This window comes from Nicotiana sylvestris, chromosome 10, assembly GCF_000393655.2.
Source record: "Nicotiana sylvestris chromosome 10, ASM39365v2, whole genome shotgun sequence".
NCBI lineage: Eukaryota > Viridiplantae > Streptophyta > Magnoliopsida > Solanales > Solanaceae > Nicotiana > Nicotiana sylvestris.
Window position 1 is genome coordinate 4,247,202 of NC_091066.1, and position 14,061 is coordinate 4,261,262.

General features: G+C 34.6%; 1 protein-coding gene across 1 annotated transcript; it reads right to left on the reverse strand.

Moving 5' to 3' along the window:
• Nucleotides 1–9,000: 9,000 nt before the first annotated feature.
• On the reverse strand, nucleotides 9,001–11,791 carry LOC104213246 (scarecrow-like protein 3). The gene has a single exon (XM_009762707.2). It carries the CDS (start codon nucleotides 10,822–10,824, stop codon nucleotides 9,409–9,411), a length of 1,416 nt encoding a protein of 471 aa, XP_009761009.1. The 5' UTR covers nucleotides 10,825–11,791; the 3' UTR covers nucleotides 9,001–9,408.
• Nucleotides 11,792–14,061: the final 2,270 nt, after the last annotated feature.

Consider the following 14,061-nt stretch of genomic DNA (forward strand, 5'->3'; position numbering starts at 1 on the left):
ACACATGAACACTTCAACCTAAGCATAAGTGAACTAATAAACACCTCCGGTCGTTGACTCAATCTATGTGGCATCAGTTATTCCTAGTCGGTTGTTGTTCGTGTAAGTCACGTATGCACTAGCGTGAATGAATTTTTTAATGTCCAACGGTAATAAACCGAAAGGCCCATCTTTTTATAAGGCTTCTTCTTCCTATGTTTGCCTACAACCTCCATTATTGACGAATACAAGCTCTGTAGCACATCTTCTCTTCAAATTTTTCTATAGATTCAAGTCAATTTTTTTTCTTCTCTAGGTCGATATTTTATTCTTTAGGCCAAGAATGCAATGGAAATCGTGTATTTTATCGTTATGGAATTGACATTGTTGTGTGTATAACCTGGAAGCCCACCAATCCGGGTAGAAAGGTCTTAGGATGCTCAAAGTATGGTACAAGCAGTTGCTGTAATTTTTTCAGGTGGGATGACCCTACTCTTCCAGATCATTACAAACACGTAATTCGGGACTGTTATCAAGAATCTGCATCAATGAGTAACGAAGGTATATGGGAAAATAATATGTAATTGCTTTTGTTGTTGTTGCACTGCTTTTTGTAGTGTTATTCTTAGCTTAAGCTCTTTGTATTGTATATTTATTCTTAACAAACAATGACAATGTCACGTGTATGAAGTATTTTATTGCAATGAAAAGTGATGTTTAGCATTAACATCTAAACATATATAGACAAGTTCAAAATAACCATCTTGATTGTCAAAAGTAGGCCATTAAATATGCGCACTAGCAGAAACCAGTTTACTATTGTGCCTAAACCAAACCAAAACAACATTCATTAACTAAGTTCTGAATATTTTATACTAAATCTTCCACAAAATAACCTACAAATTAGTTCTAATACAAATAGACTTAAACTTTCACACAAAAAAAATATTTCTTCAAATCATTATTGTTGAGACTGGTTGAAGTTGAATTGAGATTGGCTCAGGTTTGGTGAGTTGAAGAAGGAGCTTCATATTGGCTTAAGGTTACCTTAGTTTGTCTCCTTCTAGACCGTTGTTGAACTTTACCCTTTCTAAAATACCCAGAATATAAAAAATTCAGCAATAGACTAAATAACACTTAAAGCATAAGGAGTGTTAGTTTATTACCAGGATTGCACAACCTTTATTGTTATGCTCTATTGTATTGCAATGAGAACAATGACTTGGTGTCCCCCTTCCTTGATCTCTTACCAAATTTGTTTGTATGTCCACCTTTAGCCTTCATTCTATATTTCTTATGTCTACTGAGTATTTTAGTAATTACATAAGGCTCAACTTTGGAGTTTTGAGTTGGAAGCCACATTTCCATATTGGTCATAGGCTGAATGTAATAATTGAATGCCTTGAGGTATGTTTCCTTCTTATACGAATGCTCGACATAGTTAGCAATTTCATACCTTTTTAAAAAAAAACTACACAAAGTATATGGGAGCTGGGTATACCTTTCAGCTGCCACATTACACATATGCACTCTTTATTTATAAAATCAATTATGTGTTTGTAAATTCCAACTTGGATCTCAAATTAAGTGTCCTCATTCCATTTATTTTTATGCTTGTGGCTCTTACAAATTGTTCTTCAATGTACCTCATTTCCATAAGAGATATATCAGAATTCCACTTTGTAGCAAATTCTCGCATATTAGTCATCCTCCCCACTACCTTCACTCTGATCTCCTCTAACATAGTTATGATTTATTTGTGCCTAGAAGTAAGTATCCAACTGTTGAAGGTCTCACACGTGTTGTTCTCCACAATACCACACTTACTACAATCTTTAAAAAATTATCTAGGATATCTAAGCAAGTCTTCTATTATCTTATTGGCACCCAATTCTGTCAACTCGTCTACTTTAACCTTCATAAATGCTTCAAATGAAGCTCTTGCACAACCCTACAATTTCTTCCTTATTTCCTCACTACTCCAGGTTTTTTTCCAATTACTCTATATGTGTCTTGCACATACTATATGCTCAATATTTAGCATCAATTCAGACATAGCTTGAACAAGTCCCTTGAATAACAAAAATACATTGTTAGAGTTCATATAATGCAAGCTTAAGTATCAAAGTAAAAAATAAAATTAAAACAATACACATACATTCTGCATATCAAACATAATTGTTAGTCTTTCACCTTCAGATTCTGCCAGTTTCAAGTCCTCTAGTAGACACCTAAAAACCATGACCAACTATTCTTTGTCTCTTTCTCAATCACTGCCCAAGCAATATGGTACATCTGGTTATTACTATCCTTAGTAATGTATGACGATAGGTCACCTTTACACACTCCTTAAGAAATGCACCATCAAAGCCAATAACATTTTCATACCCTTCTAACCAACTTTTTTTCAAAGTATGTAGACGAATATATATCCCTATACAGACCTCTTTACCAAGTTATATTTCTTTTGAATTCCTTACCATAACGGCGGCGCTGGGGTTAGTAATTCTTATCATGTCAGCATAATTATAAATCCTAGCAAACTCCATTTTGTAATCACCTAAATACTTACCCATTACCTTCTGTCTAGCCCTGACACGTATTGTTTTTCATACATACACACCATACTTAATCCTTATCAACCCTTGTAACTTCTTAAGTTTTATGTCAGGCTGATTAATGATCCTATCTTTGTAATGTTTAATTATCCAAGTTGTGTTAGGAAGCTTGTTCCTTGTAACTGGGAAGCATGAATGAATAGGGTAGTATGTGTTAAAAATGAAGTTTTGTGTGTGGCCCTGTAAACTGCCTAAAATCTGCCATCTACATCTATTAAGGGTCGTTTGGTAGGGTGTATAAGAATAGTGTGAAATAAGGTGTATTAGTAATGCATGAATTAGTAATGCACGGGTTAGTAATGCAAGCATTAGTTATGCATATATTATATCTTATCAACTATTTGGTGTGGTGTATTAAAATTATAATACATTGCATAATTTTAAGAATAATATTTGTTTACAAAAATGCCCTCCATATTCTCTAGCTTTAAGGGACTTTAAAGAAAATCCTGTCTTTAACCATATTAATAATGCATGCATTAATAGCCTTGGTATTACTAATGCCATGATTTTCTATGCCTTACTTATACATAGGATAATACCAAGTATGATGTATAACTAATATTAGTTATATACAGGTTGAAAAAATATATCAAACAAGGTATGCATAGAGCTAATGCTTGCATTATTTTTTCTAATACCTCCTGCCAAACGACCCCTTAGAGTTCAAACTTGTTGCCCTGACCCTATTCCTTTCATTTGGCCTCAACTTTAACTGAATTATCCTCTATACAGCATAATCTTGTAAAGTAGATCTAAATTGTCTAACATTTTCAAGACTATTCCCATTTGGAAAATAATTTTCTTACTGTTAAGGTCAAAACAAACCTTTTTACTGCATCTTCTTGGAGGAAGGTTATGCACCTCATCATCTTCATCTACATCATCATCAATAGTATCCTCACTCCCTGGATCTAAACTGTCTAGGTACTACTCATTCCTTCCCAATTTGCCAGCATATTTAGCATTCTTGTCCTTGTAAATGTCTTCAAATTCAAGGTCATTAGCTACTGGGCCACAAGGTAACTCATTTACATTAACATCACTAGATCTTTATTTTCGGTTCTTCTGATTTACTTTGGTCTGTCTAGCAGCAACAAGGTCAGCTTCTGTGTCTCTCCAACAACATCCTCATCAGCATCATAAAGTGACTCATCTGTATCCTCTTCTGTAGAAACACCCTCATATTCAGCATCCTCACTCTCAGAATTACTCTCAAATTCAACACAATATGAATCTGTGGCTAGATGAAAGTTGTAGAACTCCCCTTCATCCCCTGTAGACTCTTTGATATTAGCAACCCACCCTTTAGCCTTTCCCTCAGTGAAACAGCCATTATTTATATCATTGGAAGATGAGATTGTTGCCCTAGCATTAACTCTACTTCTTTGCCTTTGTGGTACTTCACTAAAGCCAATTGTTTGGTCATATGGAATATCACTAGGGTTCACACCACTACTTAATATTTTCTCCAATTCAATACCAACACATTGTATATTAACCGTGTGACATAAATAAACATCAATAAAATCCCCATCATGAAGGTCTTTGCAAAATTCTAACACATCAGTATCATACTTAATAAATCGAAATGCTCCTTTTTTATTGGCTTGACATGCAAATTTCTCCACACTTAAGTACCCTATATCATTTGCCTATTTGTTGAATTGAAAACATGTAGTTCATCAATGTGAGTAGTTACAATAGTAGGCCATGTTATACTAGTTTCGTACCTTATTAATGCGCCAACTACCAATTGATTCTGATGGTGAAATTGTAATTTCACGAGAACATTCATCCTGCCTCACTAGACCTATGAAAATAAGATAAGATAAGTCCAAATCAGCAACACATTCAAAAAAAAGACAATATTGTTTGAACTTGTCTTTGAAAAACAACAAGCAAATAAGGGAAAAGAATCCTAACTTTATCATTTTAAGAGACAAACATCTTCAATATGATAAAATCCTTATGCCAAATCAGCCATGGGACAGATAAAATTTAGAGGAAAAAAAAAGAATTTAGTATGTTATTCCAAAAGGCCCTAGTTTTAAACCCTAATAACAAAAGAGCCATTGCATGCATACAAAATATACCTATCATATAAAATATCAATAACGCATAAAAACACAAAAATATAACTAGAAATTTTATGAAAGACTACAATCGACCTTAAATGACTTCTACGTTTCTGGTGAAGGAGAAATCAATGGCACACGAACCCAACAGATTCTTGTTCTAGGATCGATTTTGAAAGAAAAATAAATACAATGTGTAGACGATCTAACAGGCAAAAAATCCTATGGCAATCATTCACTCTATTGGAGTAGACGATTGAAAATGTAGAGTTCTATGTGAGAGAGACGACTGAAAATGAAAAAAACTGAGAGTGTTTTAGGGTCTTTAGGTAAAAAAATATATGGAAAATAGTCGGTGCTTAGTGTATTTTCGCGCCTTACACGTGGTAGGTTTTAATTATTTTTTTGCTGACTGGATTGCCACATTTGTGAAATTGCAATGCACACGCTATGATTCAACTGTCGAATATTTTTATTAGTTAACTTATTCTCGAGTTGAAGTGTTCATATGTAAATTTTTAAAGTTTATTTACTGGCATAACAATCGCGTGCAAGTTTAGGTATCTAGCCGCAACATAACAAAAAGGCCGCTTATTACGAAAAGGTCTCAAAATTTTAAAGATATAATAAAATTGCTCAAAACTATTCAGAATTGCTTAATCTTTGTCAAGGACACATATGAGACGATTTTTTAATGATAAAGTACTAGTGACCAAAAGTTGAAAAAGGCAAAGTTGTTCTATTTCGGGTAATACATAGAAAGATTTTGAGTCGTTCTCTAGAAGAATATTAAAATATGGAGTCCATCCGTTTCACGATTGAGCTCCATTAATGTTAAGGAAATATGCGACATGATTTGCCAACGACAAGAGTATCAAGTGACCAAAAGTTTGAAAGTAATTGAATCGTTCTTAATATACACCGGCAAATCTGGATCCTTTCACTCGAATATTTTGAACTCATGGAGCTCACATATCATGCTAGAGTCCCGTTAATGATAAGGACAAATATGAAATAAGTTACAAACGAAAAAATATCAATAGATCAAAACACCACGAAAGGAAAAATTTAAACCATTGCGAGTAGTACATAGATAGATTTCCCCCCATATAAGTGAACCCATAGATTTTCCGATAATATATTTTGTTATATATGTTAGTGTTCCTACTCCAATGAAGAAATTGTGATTTTATGTTTTTAGATGCTTGAAGAAATCATAAAAGAATGAAGATAAACATGTAGCTTTTTTCTCTTTATTTTTGTTGGGACTTTGAAAAAATTAAAAAAAAATCGTAATACATTTCACGAGCGAAGAATAAATCAGGAGAATAAACTCATTTTTCTTGAGCTCGTCTTCACAAATTACCAATTTTTCCTCATGTTTATGATCTTCGTTTGGTAGAAAATCTGTTACGGATTTGTTTCAATTCCATTAAATTCAAATAGGAATGAATTTGTTATATGTTCACTGCTGATGAAGATATGTTTTTGGAGGTAAAAGAAATATGCAAAATAAATATTTCCAATTTTCCCCCTTTCATCCAATAGTACCTAAACAATCTTTCAAAAAGGGCCAATATCTAAACATGTCAACTGGGCGGCCGATTAGGCCCAATTAGGTAAAAAGGGCCAGACCAGTCATAAATGGGCCAGGACGGCCCAGTTTCTGACAGGCCCAAATTTACTTGGAGAAATCTCAAATCCAGTGGCCCGTTTGACATCCCATGTGAAACCAAACGTCACATTTACTTGGAGGCAACAAAGAGGGACAGAAATGCATAGTATAAATTATGCTTAGTTATTAGTGGAAGGTAAAGTAGATATTTAAGTTAATTAGTGATATACAAGTGAGATTAGGATAATTGTAAGTGAGTTACTGGATACATGTGATGGTAAAAGATAGTATGCACGTAATGGAATAATTAAGGTGAGTGTAAACTGATCTAAATACCACGATTAAGCCGGAAAAAGGCGTTGATGAATCGAACCTCATAAACCAACAACAACAACGACGACGACTCAGTGAAATCCCACTAGTGGGGTCTGAGGAGGGTACTGTGTACGCAAACCTTACCCCTACCCCGAAGGGATAGAGAGGTTGTTTCCGAAAGACCCTCGGCTCACGAGGACAAAAAGACAAAAAGAGACAATATCAGTATCACCACAGAAATCATAGGAAAAATAGAAACAACATGAAATCTAGAAGAAAGATGCAAAGCAAAAGTGATAGCTAGTAAATAGGTCCGGCACTAAAAAGTGAAATAGTAAGACACGACATTGACACTAGCTATCTTAGACAAAAACTCTCACAAACTAGTCTAATGACGGTACGAAGTAAGGCAAGAGTCAACTACCTCATAACCAACAACCCTAATACTCGACCTCCACATCTTCCCATCAAGTGCCATGTCCTCGGAAATTTGAAGCCTCGCCATGTCCTGTCTGATCACCTCTCCCTAATACTTCTTAGGCCACCCTCTATCTCTTCTCGTGCCCTCCACGACCAGCCGCTCACACCTATTTACCGGAGCATCTAGGCTTCTCCTCTGTATATGCCGAACCATCTGAGCCTCGCTTTTCGCATCTTATCATCAATGGGAGCCACGCGCACCTTCTCCCAAATATAATCATTCCTAATCTTTCGAACCTCATAAACCATGTTATCCAATTAATAATGTCACGCACACCTCTCACACATGACCTTGATTGCTCTAATAATTAAACTTGTGGCAAAGACGTTGAGGTTGCTGTGATAATTTTTTTATAGGCATTATTTTAAGGATGCTACTTCAGCTTAGTGAAGACACGACCCTTAATAGAAGGGTTGAAGGTTAATAGCCTGTTTGGCCAAGCTTATTTTTTGGCCAAAAGTGATTTTTGCAGTCAAAAGTATTTTTTGCCAAAATTAAGGTGTTTGGACAAGCTTTTTGAACGAAAAAAGTGTTTTTGAGTATAAACAGAAACAGTTTTGGAGAAGCAGAAAAAATAGCTTCTCTCTAAAAGTATTTTTTTGAAAAGTATTTTTGAGAAAAATACACTTTAAAGTACTTTTTAAAAGCTTGGCCAAACAATGATTGTTGCTCAAAAGCCTTTTTCAAATTAATTAGCCAAACACAAACTACTTCTCACCAAAAGTACTTTTCTGAAAAGCCAAAAGCTCTTTTCAAAATAAGCAGATTTTAGAAGCTTGGCCAAACATGCTATAATAATTAGGGTAGAAGAATAGTAATTAAGCGGGTGTGTCTCATTTTCATGCCGGTTTCATTAGTATTTGTCTTGTATTTTCGCTTTTTTGTATCCGCAAATGTTTTCTACTATATGTCATTTCTTTCGCTTCGATTAAGCACAGACTCTTTTTTGGCTATAGCTAATGGATTTCAAGTAGTTGCCTCAAAAGCCAAAAGCAACAAGTTGGTTGATCCCAACTTTTTCGATTTTGGCTTAAAAGTCATTTTGGTTTAACCAATAAAATTACTCTTTTGTCCATTATAAGTTTTCATAATATCAAACTTACCCTCACTCAAAGAAACCCCAAAACATTTTCTTCTCCTATTTTCTTCACATCTGAAGACCCGTTCCTCTTCTTTGATCTTCCTCCCTACTTCATCTTTCATTTTCCACACTTTCCTCATGTATCATTTTCTGATCCACTTGCGTTACTTTCTACCAATTCTACTTGACTACATAGTATCTTTCTTCTACTTTATAAAAATTATCTAAAGTAATCACATAAATTGAAATTAGATTAAAATATAAATTATTTTTTTATTTGCATTAATTTATAATTAAATATATTATAGTAATTAGCTCCTTTATAATATTAACAGCTTTAAGGATATTTTTATTTTTTTAATAGAAAAAGTGCTTACCAACACTTGTTTACCAAACACTTCAACAACCTTTTTTAAGTTTCAACACTTTTATCCAAACAGGTAACTGCTTATTTATAAAACAAACTCCAACACTTAAAAACTGCTTTTAAGCATTTGTGCTTAGAAGTCACTTTTTTTAAGTCAATCCAAACGGGCTCCTCTCATCTACGAAAAAGGAAGGTGATAGACATATTTATTTTGTCGCATAAAACGAAATGGATATCAAAAGAAATTCACCATTTAGAATATTGATCCCATAAAGACGAATATCCAATTGTGGTTACATGCTCAAATTATTTATTATTTCCCAACAAAATAGAGCAAGTGGAATCTGATTCTTTGCTAGTTAAAACAGATTTTTCTAATATGCAACTATCATATAGAACCAGAAAGCTTATCTTGTTGTCACAAAGACAAACACAAAACAAAGGAATATGACTTTATACAAGAAAATTAAGAAAACATCATCTTGATTGATCATCATTAAAATGGAAAATGTAAACACTGCAGAAACTCACATGAGATCAAAAAGATGATAAAGGGCAGCCCGGTGCACTAAGCTCCCGCTATGTGCGGAGTCCGGGAAAGGGCCAGACCACAAGGGTTTATTGTACGCTTACCCTGCATTTCTGCAAGAGGCTATTTCGGCCAGAGGTTGTTTCCACCGCTTGAACCAGTGACCTCCAGGTGACAACAACTTTACCAGTTACGCCAAGGCTCCCCTTCCCAAAAAAGAAGAAGATAGAATAACTCAAAACATGTCAATGGCAGTCTCACTAACAAAAGTTCATCCTACAGATTATGTTACAAAAGAAACAGAAGAGATAATGAAAAACCTCACAATAAGAACTAAGTCTAGTCTTACTTCCTACATCTCCAAGATGAAATTGAAAAAAGAGCTCGATCGTGCCAACAAATCACCACACAACCATTCTCTTCTTTGATCTTGTATCCTTCACTGTTATAACTTTGCAATAACCTTCTTGCTTGTAACATAGCATAATAACTCAAAGGCACATTTCCAAAACCAGCTACATCAAATCTTTGGAACCATTTTTCGAGCTTCTCGTGCCTCTCCTTTCGTTCGATTCCTTCACATGCTATAATGTTCTTAATTTCCTCACCTAACAGCATTTTTTCCACCTTTAACCTCTCCAATGATGTTCTTGGCAATGCGGATTCTAGACAATCAAATAATGCAGCATAATAATGTAACGACTCCGATAACCTCTCCATAAGAGTTGTTCCATTATGATTAGAATCTTGTTCTGTTACCACCATAACTTTTGGTGATAAACCCCACAAAGCATTGAGGAAACCATCCATTTTTGTTGTTGAACATAGCGGGGACGAAGAAGCTGTGTCATTACTTGGACTATAACCATTAGGCATATGTCCCATATCTTTTTCAAGCAACTCCCCTAAGGTATTTTGGTTGATGAATGCCCTATGCAAGTTAACACCATTTGAATGCTTAAAAGGCAAAGGGGACTTCTTTTGAGGTTCATTGTCGTGTCCAAGAAGAGTGTGCAATTGCATAACTGAACTAATCGCAAGCGCCTCCCCAGTTTTAACACGCAATTTCTCAACATCAAGATCTTCCAATTGGCTAACTACTTGATTAAACTGAAAAGGTATATCCAACTTTTCTGCTTCTTCAGTAAGTACATATGCCATTTGATCCAACACTTCTTTTTGCTGATGAACCCCCGTTAGGCGCAAATGAGGCGGTCCTTCAGGACGCGCACTTAAGTCCTGAAGCAACGCGCGCCATTGCAAAGGTTCAGCAGCATTAAGATCAACAATATGAACCATCTTTTCACCTTCCATAGCTTCAACTATAGCTTGATTTGTAACCACAAAAGCAACCTTCAAAAAAGGAAAGAACTCGAAAAACATCTTCCTAACTAAAATATCTTCAGAGACAACCGATAACTCAGTCGAACGAAATGCCTTATAAATACCAGGCCAACTTCTAAGAATCCTATCAGCCAATGCTTCAGTAAAATATGAAGCAATTCTTTGCATAGTATCTCCATTAGGAGAAGAAAGTTGAGAAATATGATCAAGTGCTATATTAGCATTTTCAAGATTACCAGAAGAAACATGATTAGCACAAGCAAGTAAAAGGTGTATTAAATACAACCCTCTTTCTTCAGATTTCAGCTCCTTAAGCCACTGATTTGATGAACCAAAACCAGGTGATAGTGACGTCATTGGAAATATTTGAATAGGTGATGATGATGTCACAGATGATGAACCATCATCTTGTAACATTGTCACAAACTAAATAGTAATATTTGGTTCAAATGTATTAAAAAGTTCACTTCACACACCTCAGGGTGGTTGAATGAATAATTATTTGAATCAAGACACAAACTTTCCAATAAATCAACAAAAACAAACACAGTATAATTCCGCAGGTGAGATCTGTTCCACAGAGGTATGGGAAAGATCAACAACAACAAACAAAGTATAATTTTACAAGTGGGGTGGGGTCTCGGAGGATAGTATTCCACGGACGGGTATGGGGAGGGTAGTATTACACAGGTGGGGTCTGGGGATCAACAACAATAAATACAATATAATTTCACAGGTAGAGTCTCGAGAGGATAGTATTGCACGGTGCGATCCGGAGAGGGTAGTGTATACACACACCTTGCTCCTACATGTAAGGTTGGCAAAGTACTAAGAACAACTGAGAGGGAAAGAAAGACACTAAGAGAGTGAGTATATCCAAGTGGCTGCTATACTAAAAAAGGCTCAAATAATCAGAAATAATCTGAATTCACTATTATTTCAGTCCAAACTGTAAAAGCTCAGCAGAAAGGTAAAAGCTTGAATTGGAAAAAAGAAATCTTGGCTCAGCTATTGAAAATCACCAAGCAAAAAACAGAGCAAAAACAGAGCAAAAGTTAAAATTGGCAAGAACTTACCAAATAGAAGAAGAACAACAAATTCCTTTAAGGGTTATTGAAATCAACAAAACCCCACAAAAAAGCACTAAATAATTCAGTAAAAAGTCAGTTTCTTTAGTGAGAAATCTTTGCTAAAACTAGTTCAAGACTCTGTTTTTTTTTAACTTGCTGCTGAAGGAGGAAAGAGAGAGGAAATAAGGAATTGGGATTCTATTTTTGGGGTTCAATTAAAGATGTTTTCAGAGAGAGAGAGAGAGAGTTGTGTCAGATTTTGAGAGAGTTTCTTCATTGCTACGTTTGTAGACAATGCGTGGGTTTGGTTTTTGTCCTTACTGTTTTTGTATTTGTCTTTTTGTAATTTTCAAAAGACTATGGAATTTGTGAGAAAATGAGCTCCCTTTTTTGGCCTTTTGTGTTAAACCTTTGTTAGTCTTTCCAAAATATCTCTCTCTCCCACCTCCCCCAAAGAATTTGTTTTTGTTGTTAGTTGGAATAGAGGATTTAAATTATACTTTACTTTATTGTGTAGTTAATAATGGTAGTTGTTTATTTTACCTCATCCTTTTTATGATAAAAACAAATCATTTAGGGGTCATTTGGTACGAGGGGTAAGAAGGTACATGGATGTTATAAAAATTTAATACCACTTTAATACTCTATTTGGTTAGTAAATCAGGTATAAGTTATTTCGATTTTAATTTTAATATCGGGATAACTTATACCTTATAGAGGGTGGAGTAAGTAGCACATGTATAACTTATACCTTTTTCTTATCAATTATACAATTGTCATTCTTAATACAACATACCAAATAGTGAATAAACAACAATCCCGGCATAACTTATCCCAACATAACTTATACCGGCATAAGCCCTATTCCAACCAAACGGCCCCTTAGAATTATTAAAACTCAATTGTTCTTCTATACTTAATATTACTCCATCCGGTCCACAATAAGTGACCAATTTGCTTTTTTATTTTGGTCTAAAATAAGTGTCCATTTATATCAAGAAAAAATTCAATTTGCGTTTTCAAAATTATCCTTATATACATACGTATTCCTAAAAAGTCATTTACTCCTCACATTTGAGAAGAGAAGTAAGTGCTACTATAACTATGCTGCAACATTTAATTAAGGATAATTTAGTCACATTAACTATTTTTGTCTAGAATTTAATATTTTCTTAATGAGTGTGCCCAAAGTAAATTGGTCACTTATTGTGGATCGGAGGGAGTAAGTTTTTTTAACCTTATCTGAATCCGTTCTAATTTATACATTACACGTTTTGTTATTATTTCTAGACCAAAGTCTCCGCTAAAAAACTGATTTATTTTACCTTTTTTTCATGTTAAGTTAGATTTTGAGTAATTTGTTAATATAGAAATTCTTTAAACGTTAAACTTAAGTCATATGGCGAAAAGTTGTAGAAATTTTTACTTCAACTTAATCAATGTACATTCTCATTTCCATTTTGTATTTCACCATGATAAACTAATATGTTTTTTTGTATAATTTTTTTAATAGAAAAGAACTACTTCAATTGTTACTAGAATTTCTTCTTCCTACAAATAAAACTTAACTTTATTTATTACTCCCTCCGGTCTCAAATAAGTGATTTTTTGGATGTTTTCACACAGATTAAGAAATCTCTCTTTTACCATTAATTAGCAATGAAATTGACCATATTAACCTTTATTATCTCACATAAATACTCCTAACACATATTCCAACACTATTTACTCCAAGCACAATATAGGAAAAAAATAATTAATTCATTCTTGAAATCTAGAAAAATCACTTATTTTGGACCACAAGAAAAAGGTCAATCTCTTATTTTGAGACAAGAGAGGTTGCTCTGATGGTAAGCAATCCCCACTTCCAACCGAGAGGTTGTGAGTTCGAGTCTCCCCAAGAGCAAGGTGAGAAGTTCTTGGAGGGAAGGATGCCGGGGGTCTATTTGGAAACAGTCTCTCTACCCTAGGGTAGGGGTAAGGTCTGCGTACACACTACCCTCCCCAGACCCCACTAAATGGGATTATACTGGGTTGTTGTTGTTGTAAGAAAAAGGCCAAAAAAATCACTTATTTTGTCCCGGAGGGAGTATTAATAACTAAAAAAGGGAACAACTAAAGTGCTTGTTGCATAGTGTTCACCTTTATTACCCATAACAATATGTTCAAGGAAGAGTTTATTAATGCTTTAATAAATCCCCCCCACCTCACCCCACCCTCAACCCCCCACCCTATTTTCTATGTGTCTATGAGGGAGTCAGACTGTGGAACAACTTTTTGGTTGTATGTTTGTCATGACATAAGATGTATAGGGAATCAAAGGGTGGCTAAAAGACTAAATATTCTAAAAAGGTTACTTGAATCCAAACATGCCCTAACAAAGACAAAGAAAAATGTCATCACTTCCTTTGTTTCTTAGTGGGAAAATGGGGGAATTGCAAGAAAGTTTTTTGTTTGTTTGTGTAATAAGACCAAAAGACTTTTCAAATTTGTATTTATCACTTTTGTCCTATTACTAACAAGACAAAGAGGCAAAGGGGTTAAAGAAACAGCCAAAATTGTAGACTCCACCATTATGTTTTTG